Source organism: Eretmochelys imbricata, chromosome 6 (assembly GCF_965152235.1).
Source record: "Eretmochelys imbricata isolate rEreImb1 chromosome 6, rEreImb1.hap1, whole genome shotgun sequence".
Taxonomy (NCBI): domain Eukaryota; kingdom Metazoa; phylum Chordata; order Testudines; family Cheloniidae; genus Eretmochelys; species Eretmochelys imbricata.
Window position 1 is genome coordinate 50,143,320 of NC_135577.1, and position 26,854 is coordinate 50,170,173.

The 26,854-nt window shown below is 39.2% G+C and overlaps 1 protein-coding gene across 11 annotated transcripts in view; it reads right to left on the reverse strand.

Moving 5' to 3' along the window:
* Positions 1-941: 941 nt before the first annotated feature.
* The window catches only part of SHANK2 (SH3 and multiple ankyrin repeat domains 2), a 516,022-nt gene continuing 490,109 nt past the window's right edge, over positions 942-26,854 (reverse strand). For 5 of the 11 annotated variants that reach the window (XM_077820166.1, XM_077820164.1, XM_077820162.1 and 2 more), the window contains 4 exons: positions 20,959-21,089; positions 17,426-17,537; positions 13,055-15,458; positions 942-1,515 (listed from right to left, as the gene is read on the reverse strand). In XM_077820166.1, the coding sequence (XP_077676292.1) occupies positions 942-1,515; positions 13,055-15,458; positions 17,426-17,537; positions 20,959-21,089 (3,221 nt within the window). Of the gene's footprint in view, positions 1,516-13,054; positions 15,483-17,425; positions 17,538-20,958; positions 21,090-26,854 lie in introns of all 11 variants that reach the window. The other 6 variants (XM_077820163.1, XM_077820168.1, XM_077820167.1 and 3 more) reach the window with 2 other exon arrangements.

The window sequence follows — 26,854 nt, forward strand, 5'->3', positions numbered from 1 at the left end:
TGAAAAATCTGACTATAAAAGTCTAAAGATGCACATGGACACAGTATAGCTAACACTCATCACAACCACATTTTAATCTGCTCAGATAGTCAATGTTAGGCCTCATTAGCAGTTTATCTGGCTGCCAAATGGGGGTGTCTGGTTCAAACTAGCCTCATCTTTGTATCTCAGAGAATGCTCTTCCAGTCTATACATAGTTTCCACATTCTACTTATCACATCAGTACACCATGTTTAAAACCTGTTCTGCTACCTTGGAACTGTGCTAAATATAAACGCAGAAATAAAGAAATACCTAAGTAAAGCAGAACAGTTACCTTTGAACAAGTCTCCAACAGCACTATCAGCTTCACTGCCAACAAACCAAAGATCTACACTGGATCAAAATGACATTGTGAAAGAGGAGGTGAAGTAATGCTTCTGCTATTTATTGATTAAAAACGGGTAAAAAAAAGTTAAGCATGTGAGGATCTATTTAAAAAAGCCAAAAAGGGGAAAAAAGTTGAGATTCCATGACAAGAGTGTCAAGAACAGATTACCCTGGATGGCAGGGGAGCGGTGTATATAAAATAAGGTGTTTTCTGCTCAAAAATGAAATGCTTGTGGTTTTAAACCAAAAGAAAAAACGTACATGTTCTGGGTCCAGCTGAAGGGCATCATAAATGGATAGGTAATATTTCAAAGTTAACAATTATCTTTTGTCTCTATCTCCACCCCACACCTCCCCACCCCCACCTTTCAAATAAAATAGCCCCATTAATTTCATTTACTTGGGTTTAAGCTTGGGCACTAAACATACAGTCTGCATTACCGAGTACCAGCAGCTAAATTAAACCTTTTCTTCTTTTGCTGGCACTCACAGACAGCCAAGACATTTTGCGTATTTCAGTACCAGCCCATCTCTATTTATAACAGAAGTTTGAGAGGCAAGAGTAGCCATTTTTATCTGTCCAGTAGCTGTTTCAAAGCTCTTTCTATATTCATTCTGTGCCCAACTCTAGTCACTCCAAGGTCTATCAAGTCTTCCTTCTGAAGGTTTGGTAAATGGGTGCCATCTATTTCATTGTCCATGAAGGTCTCTTTATGTTCACCTAAGTTTAGACTTTCCAACCAATCTGCCACATCTGGTTTAGTCCACAGGTGGACAGGCTTAGTTGTAAAAGGCTTATTTGAGATTGGCTGTTGCAATATTGAGGGAGAAGGAGACCTGCTGCGACCTGTGTTCAAGCCAAATAAGTCCCCAGAAGGAGGCTGGCTGGGTAGGCTAAATACATCAGAGAGAGTTGGAGAAGGAGATGAAGCTGAAGCAGCAGGTGTCAGAGGAGCAGGCATGATGTCTTTGTTAATCTCTGTTGGTGAAACCACAGGGCTTGGAGCATGTCTCACTCCTGATGTCCTACTGTCATAGTCTGGGGACCTGCTCTGCAATGTGATGGGCTGGCTGGGTCCAGGCCGGACTGTAAAAGTGATGGTTGTACTTCGTGTACCTGAGACAGTGCTCATTACTTCTGTGCTCCTGAAATTAAAAACAGAAAACATCCAGAAACGTCAGCAACTGAAGGAAGGATTTTCCTTACCAACAAGAGAAAAAAGTGGCTTTGGAGTAACAAAAATGAAGGTTTTTTTTTTTTTTTTTTTGGACAGATCTCACATATGAATGTACTTTTTGTAACAAGGTCAGGTTAAGGCACAAGCACCAAGAAGTTTCCACAGTTCTTTCCCACAAAACAAACCCAATTCTCTATGATCAATGGTAAGCCATATCATCATTAAAAATTAAAATCTTGCCTATGGGACGTTTAAAAAAATCCAGAGAACATGATAAATTTACATTTTCTGCCCTCTCGACGGTCTCTATAAAGTAATAAAAAATTAAATGAGAAACTTAATGTTATAAACACAAGGACTCTTCGGGTATGAGTTCTAGATATGTAACTAGGGCATGAAGTTTAGCTGTGAATATGAACACCCCTCAAATACTAGGAGTGGTTGGCTTTGGTTTGGTCCCCTCTCTGACTAAGTCAGGATTTAAATCTCACACAGTGAAATAGGATAGCTAAAAAAAATGCAGAGCTTAAACATGAATTTGAAACTTACTTGAAGCATGTTATTTACTTTAGCTTTGAACTTAAAAATATCAAATGACGAGTTAATTTTAGTGCCTATTTTGATTCCTACTCATTTATATAAAAAGTTTCCTGAATCTCTTCAAATGATCCCTGCAGAGACCACCTCTCAGTTTAGTCTTTAAGTGTCCACTAAAGCCTTTGCTGACATTGCCTAGTGAAGGTGCCAATAATTTATATGGATATGGGTACAGGGGATTGGCATTACCAATCTTTTGGTGGAGATTATGACTTTTGTTTATGTTTATGAAAACTACTGACCTGGGCAGCATTTGAACTACCTACCTACCTACCGGTAAAAAGCTCTTTATCCCTTTACAAATACCTTGGGCCATCCAGTCACTGTTTTTTGGAAAATTTGCTTCCAATATTTTTTGACAACAAACAGGCAACCCATCATAAGTGTGACGAGAGTACCAATCAACCAACAGCAAACCAAATTTATGTTTTAATAGTCAGTTCTTCTTTCCTCCCACAATATTGCCACTTTCGGTTTCCCTAATCAGATTTTTTTTCCCCATGGCAAATGACTATCTGTTCCTCATGATGAAAAACTTTCCAGTTATAATGAGATGATCAAGGTGGACATCTCAGGCCTTAAAAATCTATGAATCTATTTTCCTTTTTGTTAAAATGACAAATAAAATAGTTTTTCAGTTTTAATTTATTTGGCACAGCTCCAGTTACTGTGGGTCAAATTTTGTAAGATGCTAGGTGCCTTCAACTCCCTTTGACTAGAAGGAGAATTGAGGGTGCTCAGAGTTTTGACAGCTCAGTCACTTGAACAGCAAGTGTATAATAAAAATATGGCCTGCCTATTTTTTTGTGAACAATGCGGGGATGTCTATTTGTGCCCTGGAAAATGGTTTAAATGACGTGTTAAGTGATGCAGTTCCAAAGTTATACAATCTGGCTACCATGAAAATGGTTAAATTTAATCTATTTCATCAACTGGTATTCTACAGGCATATTAATTTTGAGCCAATAGTTCATATAGATGTTCAAATACAAAACACCTGTACTAGCAGTATACACTATTTCAATTATATTCACTGTGATGACAGCTAAAGGTCAGATAAATCAGATTTATCTGAAAAGCTCAGAGTAACACAACATATCAATTCTTAGCAGGGCCTGATCCTGCAAAGCCTTATTTTTTGAGTAATTTGTATGCACACAAGCAGTACTAATTTCACACAAACCATTTCACAGGTTCAAAGGGAACAGGCAAAATCTTTTAAGGCTTGCAGGGTCAGTCCTTTAGTTACTCCAAAAATATATTAGGAGCCATAGTTTCAGAATTTAGCTAGTATTGCACAGTATTGTAATTTGACCAAGAAAGGTAAAAGTCTGCAAGGTTTTCAGTACCTTCTTGTGAGTTTCTTGTATCCTAATGGCTCTCAGCACCTTGCAGCATTGAGCCCGAACAAACAGCACTAGCAGATTGTAAGACATATATAGTAGGAAAGAAATCAGTGAACCAAGAGAAGTAAATAACTTTACTAATTTTAACTTAGAATTAAGTGGCCACACTCAAATTCCTCAATAAGGCTAGACACCATTTGAAGACCATGGTAGTTTTGCTATGAAAAAGAAGGATTGCACTCTATGGCCATGATTTATATAAACGGCCGAATCCACTAGCATGTGAAAACCTCTCCATATGCCTCCACCTACTGTGTGTCTTTGATTTAACTTTCCTATACTATTATAAAAAAAACCAACACAGTTTGATTATTAATCCATGTGCATCACAGTGGTGCCAAGGGTCCCCATTGTGCTAGGCACTGATATTTTCCTGTTGCATAGCAGTGATATAACTGACAACATTGGGTTCCATCTCCATCTTCCACTTCAAAACATACAGTCACTGCACATAAATTACTGCTGTAATGGACTCCAAGTATATATTTGTTCAGAAAATCATTACTGTACCTTTTACATCTAAACTGCATTATGCAGTATGTTCTTATCATAAATATTTATACTATTTCTATGGCACTGTCTGATAGATGGGACAAATCTGTTTTAGTTGATTAATGAAAGACATTAGCAGCTCTATCTCAAACAAACATACTGTAATGATAACATTTACACTTTTATAGCACCTTCATTCCAAGAAACCCAGAACACCCCACTAACATTAATGAATTTAACTTTACAATTGCAAGCCTCCTCTGAGGTCGCTGTTAACATCATTGTACGGATGGGACAATAGAGACAGAAGTTCTGTGACTCAACCAAGGTCACATAAGAAGTCTGTGGCACAGCAAAAATAGAACTCTCCTCCTTTCCTCATTCCTAGTCCTGTGCCTTAAATCACACAACCCTCCTTTGGCTGTCCTTACATGCCATGCCAATCATTGCATTAAAACATGTGCTATACAGAAATCTATATAGCTTCTTCAGCATACTCAGTGTCATAACATGAGACCATCGTACATTTGTGTAAGAAAAAAATTGAGTAACTCCCATTCTGCCGATGGTTTGTTATTCCTTTTCTATGGCAACTATGTTATTCTAGACTCTTTGAATTAATTTTCTTTCCTTTCATTTCTGTTTTTTAAAAAGCTATATATGAAAGACTACATATTGGTTCTCTACTGTTGTGTGGCTCATCGTTAAGACAGGAAGGTCAGCAAACGGTAGCCAATGGATTCATATATTCTAGTTGGTGACTATAAAGGTGTGAGTGTTTGATCATATTATAGTAGTGATATGAATGTTCTCCTGCCTAAAACCAAATTTCTTTATAAATTACAGACTGAACTCTTTCCCTCCCTTATTTGCATACTTGAAAAGGTAAAGAACATGATGATTATTTTAAATAAATCTATGCCTGTTAAGAATCAGCAAATGATAATATTTTGGTGTAGGTTTCAGAGTAACAGCCATGTTAGTCTGTATTCGCAAAAAGAAAAGGAGTACTTGTGGCACCTTAGAGACTAACCAATTTATTTGAGCATAAGATTGCATCCGATGAAGTGAGCTGTAGCTCACGAAATCTTATGCTCAAATAAATTGGTTAGTCTCTAAGGTGCCACAAGTACTCCTTTTCTTTTTGCGAATACAGACTAACACGGCTGTTACTCTGAAACCTACACCAAAATATTAACAGCCGTGTTAGTCTGTATTCGCAAAAAGAAAAGGAGTACTTGTGGCACCTTAGAGACTAACCAATTTATTTGAGCATAAGATTTCGTGAGCTACAGCTCACTTCATCGGATGCAATCTTATGCTCAAATAAATTGGTTAGTCTCTAAGGTGCCACAAGTACTCCTTTTCTTTTGGTGTAGACATTCACTTGTGTGTGATTGCACTGGTTGCAATGCATATTACACTGTCTCATATGACATCATAATATATAAAGTACTGTGTCACAATGGTGTATTTCCTAAGTGAAAAAACAGTCCATGTGGCTTGCAAACAAGAAATCTTACTAGCTAATTCTGAATCATATTTGCATGATTTAAAATTAAAAATATAAGGGTGTATTTAACAGAGATTCAGTGGCTGACAGCATGCTGCAGTGTATTCCATGGCTCCCTTGCGGGAAAGGGGAGAGGGGGAAAACAACAAAACCCTGCATTATGCTCTCATCAGAGTTATTTTTATATAGTGACTTGCCTAAAGGCCTGCTGTCTATGACAAAGCTCTTCCACCTTCTTTTAGGAAAAAAAGTCTTAGCAAAAGAAAGAGCCAATAATATATAAATAGCAATACAGTACGAAATAAGGTTATTCAAGCCCTAACTTGTGGAAACAAAAATTTTCTTTAATCTTTAATCACAAATGTTTGTATTTTACTTCAGTTCAGCACAATAGACAAACTGAAAAGCTATTTGCTAGAATCTGTTTGCTAGCGCGATCAGAAGAGGCCCTTGGGTCCCATTGTGAGGTGGTTTATGGGAGGAAGGAAGTGAGGCAGGATCACGAATCCTGGTTCTGGGGCTGGTGAAGATAAGGGACAGTGTGCGGGTTGGTGGGGCACAGAGTATTTTGCTGATCTGTGGCCAAATAACTCATTTATTACTGGAGTTTATTCAGTTGGTTCAATAATGAAGCAGACTCATGTGAAAATGGTAAAGCAAAGCAAGAGGATACTATGAGGCTATGTGGCTGCGTGTGAAAAAGCTAGTTGAATCATCATCTGGGATCAATGTAGTGAGTGGGTTTTGCTGTTGAACTGTCCTGCGCTGTCCCAGGTGAATGATTGCTTTGGAGAGACTCTGTATGATCTGACAAATTTTGTGAATTAAAATATTGCAGAAACATTGGTAGTTAACTCATTTTGCAAACATAAAGAAGTCACCCACGAGTGAAGGGGGAAAAAAGAGAGCTTTATCCAATAGAATAATAGTATGTAAACACCACATAAAACCCCCACAAACACAACAGCAAAGCTCTGAGCACACCACATATTTGAAAATCAGGCCACTTATTTAGGCACCTAAATATGGATTTAGGAACCAATTTAAGAATCTTTGCTGAAATCTTTCTCCATGAAAAAGGTGGCTTTAATCTCCGTTTGAAATCAGATCCAGTTCTGTAAATCAATGGTTTTAGAATGGCTACCATTTCTGGATTAGGATAAACTAATCCCAACTGCAGTTAGGAACAAAGTTAACACTAAAAATGTGATACCAAATGAGTGAACATTAAAGAAAAAGAGAAGGAACAACATAGAATACTCTATGCTTTTTGTTGTCACTTACTTCACAGCACTTCAGCATGACACTCTTCTGTTAACAGCAGTCATGGGAGCAAATAAAAATGACAAAATGGAATGACTAAAACATGCAAAACAACATACAAAAGCAAGAGATCCTGTGAAACTGGCTGACAGACAATTAATGAGATGAACTGAAACTAATGGACACAATAGTAACCGAAAAAAAATCACTGGTGGTTTGTATGTTTAGAATAGTCACAAGAAGATGATGGTGTTGAGTTAAAGCTGCAGTCACCTTATAACCAAATGCACTGATATTTACTATGCATAACTCGCTACTGAATTTAACTCTGCCTTACCTGGCTGTGATATAATTATGTCACTTCTCTAGGTAAATATTATAAAAAATTGAGACAGGTAAGAAAACATTTATAATAGCAAGTTCATTTACAAAAAATCATACCAACACACTACTGATTTTTACTCCCTTCAGGGCTCAGTCCTGCAAGCTGCCTAAGTACTTTTGACTCCCATTGTTTTCAATGCAAGTTGAAGGCACTTAGCACCACCACACAGAATGAGGCCCACTGCTAACATAAAAAACATCAAAACATTTAATGAAACAGAACCATATAAGAATTACATCCTGAATAAATAACCATTTCTGTCTAAAGCACTGTGATTTGGTAACAGTGGTGATAGTAAACTACAATAACTATCATTACTATTTATTCCTTATTAGCATGTTGAATCAGACTGGAGCAATTAAGGAAACTCATGGTGAATGATGCCCTTTTCACCTTGGGCTGTTCTACTGCTTTTTTCTTCTGTTTCGGAACCACTTGGTTTATTTAGTGTTAATCACACTGACATTATTCACTGGATCCTCCAGGTTGGATTATGTTGCTAAGCAACTACTTGGTTCACAGAGTACACAGTAATCTGTTAAAGTGGTTAAAAACCCCTGATTTATTCTACTATTTTACTTTATCAGATCCATATAGAAGCCTGTATGTTTTAAAATGAATTTATAGAACTGCTAACATTAGCTCCCAACATTATGGGAAAAATATAACTCCTTCGCTGCTACAATGAAGATTTATTTTCCAAATAACTGCTAAGTTTTTTTTTAATAGATGAACCTAAATCAAAATCCCTGAGGCTGAATATATATCCAGCTATTATTAAAATCTCTTTTTTTATATTGGGCTCAAATAGAATCCCCATGAATAACAAAGCCTAACCTTTTTGGGGAGAGCAGGGTGGAGAGGGGGAGGATGAAAAGGGAGGCAGTGAGAATCAGATATCCAGACTTGGGGCGTAAGAACTTAGGTAATGTAGGAAGATATATTAGACAGACTCTATATAACATTTTGCAATTAGGATTGGTCTCCAAAATTGCCTGAACTAGATGGTTGGCAGGATCTAGGGGTGGGGCTACAGGCCAGATTCAAACACAAATCAAATCCCTTCTCTAGTTAGTTATCATTTCTTCTTTTTGCAGTGTAATTTAAGCAAGTGCATCCTTTGGATTTCTTATCTCTTTCTTCCTGCCTTTGTGCACAAATTAGGTAATTCAGTTGAGACACAAGTAGACTTTCTAGCTAAATGATTTTCAATATTAACATACGTTCAGTGTCCCAGGGCCATCACAACAACACACAAGAATTATTAACATAGCAAGGTATGAAGAAAGAAAGGTCTTGGCTCCTTCTACTTGCTTAATAATTGAGGGTGAAATTCTGCTCATTACTGTACAATAAAATCTCTGTAGTCCTCATTTACCAGAAAACACACAGAGGTCATATTTCATTATTCTCTTTGACTAACGCTCACAAATTATCTATAATTTAATGCATCTATGATACCTTAAAATTTTAATCAGCACCATGAAATGATACAATCACCATGACTGAGCTACAGTTATGACAGCTACAAAGCATCATATAATTGGAAGTAAGCCTTACAGTTAAAGCATCTGTTGCTCGCTGTGCAGAGATCATTTTAGTAATGTTTAGGAATGCTACATAGGCTGTAATTTTGTACATTTCACATGAACAATGTATGTTCTAATTTCATCAGGCATCTGGTGCCAAGTGTTGTGAACATAACCCAAGCTAACCTGTGAACAATGCTTGTATGTGTACCACTGCTTCTCTTTGGATAGGCCTACTAAAATGTGTATCAGTTTCCTTTGGCAGAGTTAATTGAGCTGCTCCTTTAATTCAATACGATTTCTGCATTTCTGAGGTAAGTTTCTTAGTTCTCTTTCTAATACTACTTTGCAGAGAGAAAGGCAGCAACCCCTATATTTAGCTTGCCCAATACTTTTGTATATTAAAAAGAATTCTAATGCCTTGAGGGCTTGAAAATTTGGCAGGAGGATAGTCCAAAGTATGCTGGAACTTAGCAAATAGTTCTGTTTATCAGGCACAAATAGAAAAAACAATCTTGAACTTATTCAGTCATAGTTGGGATAGGACTAAAAGCAGTCACTGAAGTCAGCATGTTTGACCGAATACACAGGGTGAAACAGATCTGCTGAGTAAGGCAGTGATGCTTTTACACAGGCAGTTTCTGGAGAAGAACTACAAATTTAAAGTGGACAGTTCTAGACATTAACACACATGCTAGGGCCAATTTCAAGTTAATGCCAGGATGAAGAGCTAGGCACTCTGTCCACTCCCATGAGTTTGCCATTAGCATCTCACGCCCTTTCCTCTTCCTCCTCTCCACCCCTTCCAGGAATTTGTCATCCATTCTTGCCCCTAGACAGAGCACAGAGGAAGTTAAGCAGAAAAAAGACCTAAAGGGTCCAATCCCACTGCAGTCATTGGCAAGGCTCTCAGACCTCATTGGGAGCAGATCAGGCCTGAAATGCAGAGTCCTGTGCATATTAAGCAGCAGAAAGCTTTCCTGATATTTCACTTTCATCTCAATCTTATTACTTCAGTTATATACTCTCCTACCTCCCCCTCGTAAACACACTAAAGAATTCCTTTCACCATTGATTTTTACATCCTTTAAATAGTTGTAGACCATCTCTTGCCCCCATTTCCTCAATCTCTGCTTAGCCAATAAATAATTATTTAGCTCTTTTAAGTCTTTTCTCATACATCAATCATCCAGCTCCTCAACTCCCTTTTTTCTGCCTATCTTTAAATACCTCATGTGTGTCTACACCTTTCTGATACTGAATTAAACAAAAACACCTTTTCCCTCCCCAAATATTCAAGAGGCATTCTACTAGAATTATAGAAAGAGTGAAATCCCTGTTTGGTGAGGTGATGCATCTTTATATGCAGACCAACACTTTATAGGCCTCTTTTTTTTTTTTTTTTAAACCGTTATGTCACATTGTTAACACATGTCTGATTTGCTGTCTGCTATACAACCTAGGTCTTCCAGCATTACTCCTTCCCTGCATTCTCTGTCCCAAATATATGTTTGGGATTATTTTTCCACAGAATAATTAGCTTGCTGTCAATTTCTCCCCCCAGTAAATGCAGTGCTTAATTTTGACTCATTAAAGAATTCAGTGAAATTAAGAGTTCTGATTATTTCAGAATAGGAAGGAATGGCAAAACATGTACTAGTTATTTGCCACACAATATTTGGAAATAAACAGGAACGTTCAGTTCCACTGTAACCTGGAAAAGAACTCCTAAATATGACAGAATTAAATAAGACTAGGCATATAAAGCCAGGTATTCTAGCTGTTTAATGTGACTTTAGACACAGAAAAGCAAGAACTGCACACATTTAAAAAATGACCCTGCAGTCATGAAGGTAACAGAAAGACTATACAGTCTGGTCTTGTCATCTATGATTCGGCAACGTTCTGTTTTACGGGATTACCTAAGGCATCCTCAATTCAGTTTCTGCTCCACCTTTGGCAAAAGACCATCTACCTTAAGCAACCAAGATATGTTGGTCAATTTGTACAAATTTCATTGAAATGGTCTTTTTTGTATTAAGGCCTCTCAAGTGCATTAGACAACCCACCTTATGTTCTCTGTTTATGTCAACCACAACTGAAAGGCATTCCATTCCCCTGGAATTTTTTACTCATATCTTCAGTCTAGGAATGCTGTATGATCCTTCATACCTTCCTTTATGGCCACCAGTTCAACAGCTTATATCCAGTGGGAAAGAACAAACTTTAACTACTATCCTCTAAGGCTTGAGATAATACTGAGAGATCATTTGGTATTAAAAAAGGCCACTCTTTCTATAATGCCAAACATCTCCCTGATGTACCCAAAGAGTGGGAGCCATGTTGTGTTTCTTCTTTTGGGGCTACTGCCTACTCAGCACAGTAATTCTTGGGGGGGAATGATTTGGATAGTAACTTTAATATATAGTGGCATTACATTTTTGCACATATGCTCCAAACAAAAATAGATTTCCACATGGCAGATCATATCAAGCAATTAACAACACTGCAGACAAAGATGGGATTGCAGGTCAGCAGTCACTCCTAAACTCTGCATAATGCCAAACCTCTCCATACCACAAAGAGGATACCATATTTTCTTAAAATATACAAGTCAAACCCTATTATTCAAATCTCTTGTAGGACAGTGGTAACATTCAGAAAACTGGAGTTAAAGATAAACAATTTTTTAACCCAAATCTAGGATTTAGAGGAATATATCCACTTTTCAGATGTGGCCTACCTATAGTTACTTTAGCAAAATATATACACTTTTCCATTTACCTGCAGGCCTCTGCACATGACTGTCATCAAGGGTTATTGTACCCCTGTTCTTCCAGCTCATTTTTAATGACAATTTTTGTGTTCAGTGTAATACAATATACATTTAAAAGTGCAAGGATATAAGATATCCTGTGGGATCTCTTCCTAGGACTTTTGTAGGTATTCTTTGGAAATCAATTCCATAAAAAATGCATGAGCTAGGCTGCAAAAGGAGTGCCGATCTAGAAACTTTTCTAGCTCCCTGAAATTTTCTTTCACAGATTGTTCAGTAAACAAATACGTGCAATTGAAATATAAAAAAACCTGAAAACAGTAAATATACCAGGTGATTTACAAGGATATTGCATACAGGGGTTATTTAAATCAACAATTTAGTGGTAACAATGTGATTTCAATAAAAAGCTTCACGAAATTGCTTTGTGGATCATGTCTTGTCATACTATAAGGATTAAATTTAATGTTGCTGATTAACTGAGTTATCTAACTAAATCAAATAATGTTATGTTGAGTGTGTGAAAAAAGACTTAAGTGAAAACTGATATTTTATCAACCTCAAACAGTTATGGAATGGAATAAAATTTCAATATAATTATAATTGTTGAGTAAAACTGCAAGAACTCTGTTGTATAAATATTATTGTAAAAGAAAATCCACACCAGTTCTTAAACATAAACCTAAATAATTCACATCAAAATAATGGATACTCTGTCTCTCAAAGGGATAGCAATTGAGAGAACTCATGTAGGAATGCAGATTGGGTAGTCCTGGTGCTTGTTTACACAGTGGGGCAATGCGAACACTACTGGGTGTGATTTTTAAACAGTGTTAATGTGTTGCACATTAATTCAACTATGTAGACCCTTCTGGTGTGGACTAAAAATTCCCTACTGCACCTTAACGTAGTACTGTTTTGAGCAGCACTACATTAAAGGACATTAGGGAACTTTTAATGTGCATCTGCAGAATCTATGAACCAATTAACGTGCAACACATTAGTGCATATTGCTGCTCTATGTACACAAGCCCTTCAAGCTAGTGTCCACAAAAACAGAACTTAAAATGGAAACAACTAATTATAAACTTCCCGCTGGTTTCTGCTTCTTGCTTTTGCTGTTTACTGAACCTTCCTCAAAAGGAACTTCCACAGAAACCTAAAATTTGTGTGTTAAAGGGGTGATATTCTAGCAAAGGGAATTATAATAGAGCTAACTGTAGCTTGTAGCTAGGGGTAGCCCTATTGGCCAATGTGGTGAGTTTTTTTAGAAGCCTCAGAAAGTGGGCTCATTTTTCCAATGAAAATGTACATTACTTTCATAAGTGCTCATTATTTTATACTGGAAATTAGCAGAATAAGAAGGGTGAAAATTGTCAATTATATAGTGTATTTATACCTTAGGGTGATCTTTTAATGTTATCAAAATTCCTATGGTGGAGCCTGCTTATGTAAATTCTCAAAAGCATACCCTTGTTTAAGAAACTGAGTAATTACATCTTGAAAGAAGTACAGATCTTGTTTTAATTCTTTTAGTTTCATTTACCTTGTACTGAGACTTGCAGTTTTTGTTCCAGAAGGCGACTCCAACCCTTCCCCTGGCTTTGAGGATTTCTCTCTGTTCATTTGTTGTAGTATTGAGTTCAATTCACTAATAACATTAGCCTTTGGGCCTGAGAGAATTGGGCTTTTTACCTCAGTTACATCACCCCATAGCTTGGAGGTCCTTTGCTGTAAAACTTTAGCTGTACTGGGCTGTGCACTGATAGGAGGTGGGGGTGGAGCAGGTGGAGGGATAACAAAGCTATCTACAGTTTCTTCAATTAGAGCATCTTTGTAAAGTGCATTGCTTTTGTTGATTATGGGCTTCATTTTTGGCTTAGGAGGTACTGGGGGTTTGTCCACCAGAAACGTTTGCCCATCTGCATAGACTGTACAGGTATCCAAGTTCTCACCACCTTCAGAGGATAAGGTAGAGATGCTGGACACTGTTGAGATAGTGCTGGTTGTCTCTAAGTGATGGTCACTACTAGATCGACTGTCTACCTCCTCAATCCCAGAGTCAGTGACATGATCAAAACTTTCAGGGGGTGGCAGAAATGAGGCAGGCAAACAGTTTGAAAGACCCACTTGTTTTTTACTGTCTAAAGAATTCGTGGATTGGTTGGGGTTAAATGAAGCAGATGTAGGTGTTCCATTTTTTCTTTGCTTAAGTAAGTCCGTTAGAGCAGAACCTGGAGCTAAACGGTCATCGGGGATATCAAAACTGTTAGCAAATTCTAAGGGAGGAGGTAATGGCTCAGTAAAAATAAATTCTTCATCAATATCAATAGATGCTAAAGGGGGTGGAGGGATGCGAAATGGCAAAATGACAGGGTCATCAACAGAGCTAGCTGCTACAATAGTTTTGCAGGGAGATGCAGGTGGCTCAGGTGTAGCAGATACATTCAACCCACTTTCTGCTTCTTCACTATCTTCTGGCATCTCCGATGGAAAATTGTCTGGATTCATTTCCATTTCAACTCTCTTATCTTCAAGGGTGTCATCAGACTTTGCTGCATCCACAGTATGAACCATTAGTAAACCAGCTGACTTCTGCTGTGAAGTATCCATAATATTTATCAGCATGTTTTTCTTTTCTTCAGGCTTCTTCTCTTTCCCCATATCTGTTTCATATTTGTTTTCAGTCTCCTGCCTTCTGAGTGGGCCACGTGTATTTTGCCTGGTAACAGCAGCAGTCACAGGAAATGTTGTTTCAATATTAGATCTCAGCTTTGTATCAATATAAAGTGGTTTATTAAGGTCTGCTTTACCAGTTTCTCCTTTGCCTGGAGTTTGTTGCGTTTGTTCTTTCATGGCTCTATCTCTTGCAGACAGCGCGAGTGCTAGAGGTGAGTTTGGATCTAATAGCTTTCCTGTGAGTGGATGAACATAATTATCCGAACTGGACACATTAACGGTCTGAGTTGCAACCATATCGTTTTCAGTAACTTTTTTTATGGATGAAGAGTTTAATGTCCTTTCATCACTTTCATTGCTAGGTTCACTGCTATTAAAAAGATTTTCAGATTCTCTAGGTGCAGGAACCGGAGAAGGTGACATAACTTGCCTAAAACTATCTTCATTACTAAACGTGTCCTCATCAGTAAATTTAGATTGCCTCATACGTGGTATTGGGGGCAACAGGCCAACATCCTCATCTCCCAAATCTGTAGAAAGGAAAGCTGGAGAATTACGCCTAGCTTCTAATCTCTTTTCCCTGTCCCTCACTGCTCCAGCAATGGCCGCTGCAAATGGACTACTGACGTTTAAATTATCATCAGGTCTGAGCTGTCCAGGCTGCTCTGAAGACTGAGGGTCAATCTCCATACTGCTTCCTTGGCTACTTTTCCCACTACTGCTGGTAGATGGTTCTTTCACAATAATTGTTGGAATTGGAATAGAACAGGTCTTTTCTGGACTATCCTCAACATTAGACTGTTTCACTAGCATTCCCTTCCGCCTTGCTGGTTTGGCTGGCACGTAAACTGCTTTGCTTGCTATTTTCCCAACTTCAGAATATGGGTTTTCTGGCATCTGACCCCTCTTGTTTCTGAAGTTTGCCTGCAACGCAGCATTCCTACTATACAAGTCCTCAGAATCTAGAGAATAGCGGTCCAGTTCTCTTCTGTAATACATCCCTTTGTCCCTCATTATTGTTCCCATATGTTCAGATCTACCTGAAGAAACCTTTGAACCTGAATTCTGATTAAATGCAGGTTTTATTGTTCCATAGCTTCTTGATGTTGGAGATTTGGGAGAGTTATAAAGGGAGGGAGAAGGAGGTGGTGGTGAAGGGGGTAGAGACTGTGGTGGAGGGGGGATATCTTCAGAAGTGTCTGGCATGGACAGACTTCTGGTAAATTTCAACATAGGAGGAGCCAAAAATTGACGTTCTTCCTCTGTTATTCCTAAGAAAATGAATAAAGGGAAAACTTTAAAAATCTGCAGTATAATTAAATACAGTGTTATATTTTTCCACTAAAGATATGACCCTAAGGAAATGTCTACACAGCCCGCAGGAGCGAGCCTCCCAGCCCAGGTCAACAGATTTGGGCTAGCAGGGCTCATGCTACTGCACTAAAAATAGCTGTGTAGACAGCATTTTGAAATTGTGGCTTGGGTTGGAGCGCAGGCTCTGAAGCCCACCCTTCCCCCCTCTGTAAGCTTCAGAGTTAGAGCAACAACTTCAAAGCACTGTTTACACAGCTATTTTTAGAGTACTAGGGTGAACCCTGCTAGCCCAAGTTTGTTGACCTGAGTAGGTAGGCTTGCTTCTGTGGGCTGTATAGACATACCCAAAGATGCTACAGCAATTTTGCATGGCATGGAGCAGATCTGAAATAATAAACCATGGCTGGCTTGTTGATTCCTGCTCATTAAAAGTTCTCTAATTGTTGAATTTCCATAAAGCCATATGGTAGTATTAAAGAGGAGTGAAACAGCAACAAAACCGTTTCAGAGTAGCAGCTGTGTTAGTCTGTATCCGCAAAAAGAAAAGGAGTACTTTTGGCACCTTAGAGTTTCTAAGGTGCCAAAAGTACTCCTTTTCTTAAAGCTGAACTGATTACTGATTGTAGGCAAATGCTTTTGTTTGATGTACCTTCGGAGCCAATATATTACTCTTCAAAAGAAAGTGAAAGTATGAAAAAAAGACAAACTACTCAAAGCAACATTAAAGATTCTGTATGAGTGTGAGCTAATTGCATAGAAGGGAATTTTCTCTGAAATGTGTCAAGAAGGCAAGGCATTCTTATACAGAGAAACTGTGTTTCTGACTCTAGCAATCCAGAAACACACAAAGTAATGCTATGCTTACACAGCAAGTACAATATTAAAGCATTTCTGGGAATTTTGCCTGTATTGTTTTAGTAAAAGGAATATAGAGAACCATCAATATTACATAAAAAGTGACATTTTAATTTTGGATAACATTTTTCAAATGCAATTAAGTGATGTAGGAGCCTAAGTCCCCTTTTCAAAAGTGTTTTAGGCACTTAGGAACCTCTTAAGTCCCTTAGATGTTTTAGAGAATGTTAACCGCTGATACAGAGGGTCTCAACCTATTTACTATTGTGGGCCGCATATGCAGCTCTCTCTGTTATATGGGCCACATCCACACAGTATATACACTACCTTAATGGCCCTGATGGTGTCACATGGGCCACAGCTGTGTGCTGATTGGGCTGCAGGCAGCCCAGAGGTTCAGAACCACAGCTCTATGTAATAAAAGTAATTTATGATTTTACTCAAAGAGGAAGGCATTTTGTATAAAAGGTGGCTATGCCATAAGACAATATCTGGAAATATTGTGTGTATTTTGCTGAACAGCTTTACACAAGCACAATGCTTATAATTAGTTCAGAAATACCTTGAGTAAAGTAGATCAATTTTAACAGCAAATGCACCAAAAACTAAGTTTTCCCCCCTCCCCCCAATAAAAAGGATAATTTTGAATTTAAAAAGTGAGCTTATTTTATACATCTGACCAGTAGGATGCATATCACACCTTGCATAGCACATGATGGTATTTTCATGTCAATAAAAACATCTGGATGACTCTTAGCTATAGTTGATTTATGACAATAGATCTTCCTCGATTCTTTTTCTTTGCACTTTCAAAATTCTGGCCTTCCTTGTTAAAGGCAATTTTCCATAGCTATTACAACCCCACAACACTTGCCTAAAGTGATCAAAGCAAAACATGGAAGTTGTACTAGTTTTCAGGCAAACTGATTTGGTTTTTGAGCTTTGAATCAGAACTAATGAGTCAATTAAGTTGAAGAAAAATGGAGTCAAAATGTTTTAAGCAAGAACAGAAGTTAATAAAAGGTGCCAAATGAATGCATGTGTAGAATTTACATGAGAAAAATTTTACCTATAGATTTTTGTCTTCTCATTGTACTCCGAGGTATACCTAGAAAAAGACCTTGAGGAGTCCCAGGTACAGTAGGTGGCATCACAGCAATACCCTGTCTATCGTACATGGACTATGAAACAAAACAAAAACGTTATGTACAAAAGGGCAATGTTAGAGAGAGACACCATAAGAAAAATAATTCATCTCCTGTTCCACGTACTACTTTGTTGTTCATCTTAAATAGTCAGTGGTCAAATAAAATTATCTATTCTTCTACCACATTTTAAGGGTAAATTTGAAGGTATAACAAGCAATCGCATTTCTGTTTATCTCCCTCCTAAAAACATTGCCACAAACTGCACCGTTGTTCAAGTCACCCTGCACCTACATCTGGGTTCCAATATTTTGACATAGAAGAGAGACCTTAAATTTTCTAGGTGTAGTGTGTTAAATACTCAGAGTTCTAAATCTGCTTATACTACGCGGACGAGTAGCCCCACTGATTTCAAATGAAATTATTTGTGAGACTCAGAATTTGGTCCTAAACTTATATTTTGATTTTATGAAGTTGAAGAGTTTTGACAAGGAAATTATAGTTGAATAGCATGGTTTAGCATGATCATCAGGAACAGAACAGAACAGGATCTCAGCATTTCAGAAATAGTGTTTTTATGGAAAGATGTGTGTCTTCTTCAAGTGGTCTCACCATTGAATCAGAAATATTCGAGATCAAGTAGACAGAATTAGTGACAGCAGTTTCCTACCTAGGCTTATTCTGGGCCTAGATGCTTGTAGGGTATTCATTATAGCCAGAGCGGGGAGTGCTGCCAACAGTTAAGGCTACCTGTTTATAACTGCCAACTTTAACCAACTTTTCTGGGATGAACTTTCCTATGCTAGCTGTCTGACTCATTCTGAAATTTTATTTTTTTTTAAAAGGAAGTTTCAGCTACTACGGTTCAGTTATTTTCAAGAACAAGGATAGGGGAAAACACATAGTTTTGCCCATGTTAAAAAAATGTTCAACTATATAATTAGGAAGCTCCAGGTCCTCCATGCTTTGCAGAAGGGACTTGAAATTTGGCAGGGGGACACCCTGGTGTCAGTGATGCACCTTTTGCCGTCTCTCTGAAACTCCACACAAATTTGGCCAGGTTCTCCAAACACTGTAGTTTGCAGATGCTCAGTAGAGACTTGTTAGAGCTTGGCAGTTACTGAACAGTCTTCCATATTTCGTGTGCACTGCCATTCTCCAGGCCAGGGGCTGAGAAGGACTTTCCCTGCAATTGCTCCTTACTGCTGCCTGGGGCCCATTGTGGTGCCGAATATGGAAAATGGGAGCAGGAAAACTATCCTGCAGTCTTAATGCTCCCCCTGCTTGCAGGCAGGCAAGTGATGAGAAGGAAGAAGCTGCTTGACTGGAATGCAGAGGGGGAGGAATAGGAAAGTGGTGTTACAGGAGCAAGGAGGGAGGAGCCATGGGACTCCGGTGGGAGGGGGCAGGAGCAGGATGAGTTGGGTGAGTAGGACAGAGCAGGAAGGGGCAAGAAAGAGAGGTTAAGATTTTTAAAATATAATTATGCAATAAATTGACAATTAAAATGGGGAGGGAGCTGGGACAATTAAAAAATAGAGATACATCAGGTGGCTGTTATCAAACAGTTGAAGGAGAGACAGAAAGCCATCTTATTTTCCAGTCAGCGTGGAATACATGCAGATCAACAGAAGAAATTACTCCTTGTAAAATAGATTGTGGGCACATCTCAGAACATGGAATAATCAGTAGTCTTCCCCTTTCTCATTAGTGTTTAGCCCGCTTCTAGGGCACCCCTGATCCTCAAGGGGTAAAGCCCTTAATTCTTCCCTCCTCTCTCAATGGGCCTGGGTTCTTTGCACTTGGTGCCTTCACCTGGGCTCCAGCCCAGTGCAAAACTAACAGACATTTGGCATTACAATGTATAGTTACAGGGAATCTAGGACCAGACAGACTATAAGGATATACAACATGTTATTCCTTGAAAAGATAGGGGTAAATTGAGGATGGCCTCAAGCCCCAGCTGTCTCCAAGTGCAGGGAAGGCCTAGTGGACTCAGCTGGCAGTCAGCCCTCCAAGGCGCAGTGGAGTCTTAGGGCTCAGTCTCTTCTTTGTGGAGCTGGGTTCTCCAGATCAACCCCCCTAGTTAAGACACACAAAATGGCATCTCCCTCTGTGCTGCAGATAACAACTCCAGTACTGCTTCCTCTTTAGCTACTGTAACCTGACTCCGGTAACCATTTGTGGTTCACCAAACCCTTGAGGAGGAAGGATAAGGGGCTCTATTATTTTTGGGATCAGGAGGGGGGCTATGTTAGCATGGCAGCTGAACACCTTCCCAAAAAATGATTGTCTGCAACTCACTAAAAGACATTGCCGCTTATCCTAAATCTGTATCCCCCCGATCTGTCTAACAATGTACAGGTTGTCCTCCAAGTGCCTCATAATGGATTTGTGATTTTTATCCTCACAATACGCTTTTGAGGTAGGAAAGTACTATTATCCCTATTTTACAGATGGGGAACTTAAGTAGAGAGATACTAGGGCTCAGATCCACAAAGATATTTCAGCACCTAATTCTCCTTGAGAATCTAGGCTTAAGTGACTTGCCTAAGGTCACATAAGAAGTCTTCGGCTGAATCAGGAACTGAACCAGGGTCTCTTAAGTCCCAGTCCAGTGCCCCATCCTTCCTACTTGTAGACGTCACAAACCTACTTATTTTCTACAATACTGCTGATACAATTCTGAACACTCTGGAATTCCTTCCTCTGCAGCTGACAAGAGCGAAGCGTATGAATAAGGATTGGTGCTACTTCAGTGGGAAATAAATGCAGCTAGACAGTAGGGAAAAATTATTTTTTCCTCATAAGACTTTACAACCAGTGGAAGCAAACTCAGATTTGAGGGTGTCTACATTTGGAACTGGGAGCGTAATTCCCAGATGAAGGAGAAACACCCAAGCTAGCTCTGATCAAGCTAGTGCTCTAAAAATTGAGCGTGGCCACAAAGGAACAAGCACCCAGAAGCGCTAGCTGCCCCAAGTGTGTGCCTACCATCTCCGATTGGTATGTACTCGGGGCATCTAGCACTCTATTTTTAAGGCATTAACTCAATCAGCGCTAGTGTGGGTGTCTTTTCTTGAGCTAGTAATTACACGCACTAACTAGCTTTCCAGGATATAGCATTTCAGTCGTTCGTGCTTTTTATAGCATTACTGCTATCTCCTCCCCTTATAAATTACTCAACTTTATCTATTCAAAACCAAAACAAGCAATGTTGTTGGGAGTAAATAAACCCAGTAATGAAACAAGGATTAGGTTTATTGTCAATGACGAAGCTTAGAATGGTGATAAAGAATAATCATAATGATTAACTACATTTATAAACCCCCCATTGCTGGTGTATACATAACAGCATGGCAACTAGTGTGCATAAAAAGACTGGACTTACTAAAGCAGTACTAACTAGAACCACAGCTTCATAAGTGAAAGCAAGAATTTAGGAACCACCACGTACATTTATATCTGTAGCTGAAGGAAAGCATCTACTGGAAGGCCGCGGTTTAATCGTTGCCACTCTTGAGTCCACAGTTACATTGTCTGTAATTCTTGATGGCTTGGAAACTGGTACAATTTCATCCACTTTATCTGTAACATAAAAGTATTCACTAAAATAAATATAATTTGTCCAAAGACTGAAAATCTAAATATTGCAAGGTCAAAGGAAGAGTTTTACTTTTCAAAAAATGCAAAGAAAAAGGGTGGCTTTTTTTTTTGGCATTTTAACAAGGCAATGCTTGAGCATCAAAAGTCGTGCAAGCCGAGCACTTATTTATTGCTGCTGCGTAACATGCATGCTTTAGTTTTAAGCCTGCATGCATTTAATGTTTACTTAGTGTGACTCGAAAAACAATCCTCTTCTTCAAACCTTCAAAATGTGAAGGGAGAATATCTATATAGAAACGGAAAGAAGACCTTTAGAGATAATGAACCCATAGAGCACTATTTCACATAGCGATAAGCAGACAGTACTTAGTCACCAGAATTTCAGTGATATTTTGAACAACAAGTACTTCAAAAGTGCTCTTTGTGTCTATTCTTCTTCTCCAGTAATTACTTTCTAATCTATTCATCATGTCAGTCTATTAGACAATATAACTTAGCATTATTGGAAACTGCTCCATGTCTCTCTGTTTAATTAAACTTTAAATATGCTTTATATTAGTTTTGGTTAAAACTACCATATTTGTGGTCAGAAATGGGCCCAATAGGCAAAGTTCCAATCTGGATCAAAACTTTCCCAATGCTGGGGAACAGTGGTTCAGAACTGGGATTCTGATTTAGCATGCTATATAGTGATAGGAACCATCTGTGAACATGTGAGATCCCTCAAAGTTCAGGAGTGTTTGGACCCAGGCCCAGCTCCAGTTGTGACTATAAACCAAATGCAGCAGTAATACTATTGAATATATTTAGCACTAATATAACGCCTTAAGTCCAAGGATCTCAAATCACTATGCAATCAACCATAGTCTTACAACTCCCTTATTACAGGTTGGGAAATTGAGGCACAGAGTAATTAAGTTACTTGCCTAAGGCCACTGAGTCATTCAATCTCTGAACTTGGACTAGAATCCAAAACTTATACTCTAACCAATAGCCTTCCGCACTGCCCCTTTCACCTTATCTTTTGTTCCTGTGAAGTCTCAGACTGCTGACTGGCACTAAATGTACTACCCCCAGGCTGGTAGTCATGCTAAGCTAGGATGGCATTTTTCTTTTTAATTTCTCTAAAGCAATAGGGCACCAGTCACGCAACCTATGTGTATTCTCAGAAAAAATGTACTAGAACCAACTAGAAGTGATTCCTTAGCCTGGTAGCTCCTCTTGTCTCAGGCTTCCACAACTTAAAATTTTTACAAGCCACACCTTACTTTTCAGGAGTTAAGTATGGTATGTCTTTGTATGGTACGGTAAGGTTTGATAATTTAGTTTAGGAGAAAATAAAACTAGCGCATTAGGTTATTACTGACTTAAAAACAGCTAGAAGTGGCACCACTATGCAAAGTATCAAATTTGAGCTTGATCCCTCACTGGAAAAACAGCTACGCTCAGACTCTAGGAGTGTGGTAAGGGACAGGAAGTAGGCAAGAGGAAGAAAGATGGTCTCTCCCTAACCAGCAGCTTTGGCTGGTGCAGAAATGGAAGAATTATATTCAGCCTTCTCTGGTTGGGAAGACACTTGTTTTGGGAGAGGAGACTTTTGGAGCACTGGGTGACAGGGAGAGAGCAGGAGAGGAACAGCTGCTAGAATTATTAAGTTGAACATTGTAGGTGGTTGGCTTACTTGGAAGTGTTACTGTCTGCTTTCCACTGGAATTAGTATTACATTTTTTGTTTGTTTTATTTATTTTCATATAATAGACCATCCAGGGAGAGGAGAAAAAAAAAACACGCTTAAAACCTTCACAAGCAAATAAAATAAACATTAAAAAAATCACATTCCATATGGTCTTAACAGTAATTCAAACTGTGCACTTTTCAGAAGAAAATACCTGTAACCTTCTGATGGGCAAAAGGTATCAGAAAGCCATGGGTTTAGCCTTAAGCATTTGAGCTACACAGAAAAAAATATTGCTAGATTGCAGAATCAAGTTTAGGGGTATCTACCATTGATTGTAACAAGGGCATGGGAATTTCATGTTACATCTCTCCAGCCCTTTATATGATCCTAGAAGGCCAAACACTTGTTCTTGGGATCCAGACAGAGGGGTGTTTTGGGGACTGAAGCCCTAGACACCCAAAATCTGTAAATAACAAATATACCATATAAAAACATATTCCCTTTATTTTGAACAGACACATAACCATACACCTATTCAGACAACAAAAAAACTACAGGGAAAGAATGATGAGGCTATGACAGACACTTGAAAAGCATGGAAATATTCATTTAGGGGATGAAACATACATACTCTCCAACTGTACTGATTTTGCAAGACAATACTGGAAGTCAGATCTTAGTATTTGACCTGACCACAATATCAGTTTGTACAGATTTCCTAACAAAATCTGATATTGCTACCACATCAGCTTGTGGGGAACTTTATTCTTTGTGATTTTACAGCTTTAATGTTGTCAGCTCCTCAGTCCTTCTCACCCTATAGCTGCTCCCATTCCAATTGTATTTGGTTCCTTTCCAGGCATAGCTGAGAACAGCTGAAGCAAGTTGGAGTGGGGAGGGAGAAGTTGATATGATTAAGTTGTTTTACAAAAAAATCTTTTTAGGGGCTTCTTGCACCTAGCTGTGGTTCCAACTGCAGTACAGGCAGAGTTGCTAATGCTGCCCAACTTGTCCTTTTGCACTGCTGTCTTTGATCAGAGCACAAATGTAGAACAGTAAGATGGCATTTTAAAACTAGAACAAAAATTTTGAAGCTTCCAAAGCAGCTAGGGTGTGTGTGGGATGAAGTAAAAGTAATCCAAAATGGCAGCAGCTACATGGCGGGTCCTGCAGAATATACCAGAATCTTAATATATGGCCCCCACATTCCACCACACTTTTAAAGTGACAGCACTATGTAAATAAATACATTTTCATTATAATATTAGATATGTGCTACCTACGTCAAGAGTCAACTGGCCTTTTCTTGACTTCTATGTAATTCCACAATAAACTCATCCAAAAGAAATAAAAAGTAGATATTTAGGACAAATTTTTCAAAGGGCTGTGCCCTTAAAATAGGTTGTTCATGTCCGCAGTAGTAGTGCGCAAGCCATGTTTGGGCCAGTAATGCATTTTCAAAAGGCAGCACACTGGAACACTTTTTGTCAACTTTGCTAGTGGACTTCTCCTCCCCCATCTCCTTTTTTGTGTTTTGACATATTTTTGTAATATGTATTCTTGCACCACTAAGAGGGGCTCTCATATGATGTTACTGGAAATGTATTTATTTATGAGGCTACCTATATAAACAAACAAAATTTAGAAGAGGCACAGATGGGGTGCAAATGAAATGCAGGTGCAAGAATTTACACCTGGCATGAGTGGTGTGTTGGCGGCATGGCCAAGAAAGTGGACCAAAATGGAATTCTTAAAGGGTGAGCGCCCACATGCAGTTGGTCATAGGAGAAATATTTTGAATTAGAAAATGTATCTGCAACATGCCTACACCAGGGGTCAGCCCACACCAGTGACATTTCATCATTAACCCAGTCATTTAGCAAAATGCAGCCACAGGCAAAACAAACTGTTATGAGGAGCAGTTTGTGGCTAGTTTGTAGAATAGTAAAATGTTTCCTGCTCATATTTTGACCAACTTCAGTCTCAGAGAAGGGGAAAGGGAAGAGGAGTATCCACTGGCTCAGCAGCCAGAGCACACACCCAAATGCATCCATAGGACAGGATTTTTAGGCCAAAGATTAACGTTCAACATTTGTCAGAGGAGAAATTCAGTATGCTTGACAATCAAACTCTCCTGAATTTTAATGAAAACTTTCATGGGGATCTGGAGAGTCAAACACAGGTGCCATGCTACACCTGTGATAGTTACAGACACCACTGCTCAAGGGGCTCTTGATAACTGGAACCTTTCAGAGGACCACAGAGATATCACAAGTATAAGCCAGTCTGATGCCTCTGCATGCATGCAGCAATTTCTGAGTGCCACTGTATTAAATTTCCCCGAGAGAGGCAGCACCAACAGTCATAAAATAATTGTCTTCCAAAGTGCATTTTCTGTATGTCCTGTGTGCTACTGATCGCACCTATATTCTGCTCAGGGCACCCTCCCCTCAGGAAATTAGATGGCCTAATGGGACGAGGAGGAGTTCCATTCTATCTGTGTGCAGGTCATTTGTGATGCAAAAGTTTAATCACAGAGGTAGTAGCACAGTGCCCAACAGCATGTCATGACTCTTACATTCTCAGGAGGTCTGGCTGCTAGGTAAGTAGCATTGTTATGTTTAAATTAATATCTGTGATATTACTAGGGATGGTGTCCCCTCAATAATATATTTATTTGTTGAAGAAAATGGTACTTATCCCATAAAGACATGGTGAATGACTCCTGTTCCAAATTCCCTGACTCTCTCAGAGGAAAATTATTATGCTGCCCACCCATCAAGCCACCAGATGCATCGAAGAAGGAACTCTGAAAATGAGAGTCAGGTGCCCAGTGGCACATTACTGTACAGGCCCCACAATATACCATATAATCCTGGCAAGACTGCATATTACACAACATAGCCAAGAGATGTGGATTAGCTCCACCTGAAGGGCTAGAGATTGACCTTGTCAGACCCACAGAGGATAAGAATGATCATGATCCAAAAAGGCACTTCCAGGCTAACCCCAACACCTCAGGCCAGCATGCCAGAAACACCAGGCAAAGACTGATTGAACACAGTTTCTGAGGCTAGTATTGCCAAGACCTGTATACTTACCACCAAGTCCATAATGTTTGCTCAGAGGGGATGGAGGTAATGGAGAAAAAAAACTCAAAAAACAGCTGCCTCAAGAAATGACTTGTATTTGTAAGAAAAGCAATGAATGCCTGGCACAGTGTAAAAAAATGCTCCCATGAGGCTAAAGTGAAAGAACAGAGGCAAATGTTCTTCAAATACCAGCAGCACACATTGTTAACAATGCAAATATAAACTACAAAATGTTAGACTAATCTAGTCAGCCAGAATACAATGTTAGCCAAAATGTAGAAATGGTTGAGTTCTGCCACTCATGGCCTTATGGCTAAGAATTAAAAGGACAGGCACATAAAAAAACCCTAAAAATCCTATCGTTATTGTGATTATTTTTTCTTCCCTCCCCCTTTTGCCTGGCGTGTAGGCATGGGCAACGAGGCCCTCTCAGTTATGGCTCTCTGCAGCCGGCCACTGCGACGAGGCACAGTGGCCTGTGGTGGTTCTCGAGAGACACTTGTTCCTTGATCCCCTGGTAAGTATACAGTGGAGGCTGCCACTGCATCCTCACCAGTCCATGTTGAGGCACTGGTTAACTCAACATGGGGGGTGGCTCTTTGGGAGATACGTGTTTCAAGGACCTGCGTCCTTGGCTGTTTGAGGAAAGCTAAAATCTCAGACAGGTAGTTATGGATGGCTCTTGTGGATGTAGCCACAATGCCTAGCTGCAGCTCCATGCGGCCCATGGACTGTGACATGAGACCCATGGACTGTGCATGCTCCCTCTTGATATTTTCCAGCAGCTGCACAATCCTACTGTTGGTTTCCATCAACAGCCTTTCCCCCTCTGTTAGGTGGGGCTGCCCTCTCCAACCCTGATCCCTAGGGACAGGCTGAACACCATGGTGCTCTTCATTCATTTCATCATTCCCCTCCTCCTCCTCAGGAGAGTCACTTTCAAACTGAGGAGTCCTACTGAGTGACTGATCCCCAGG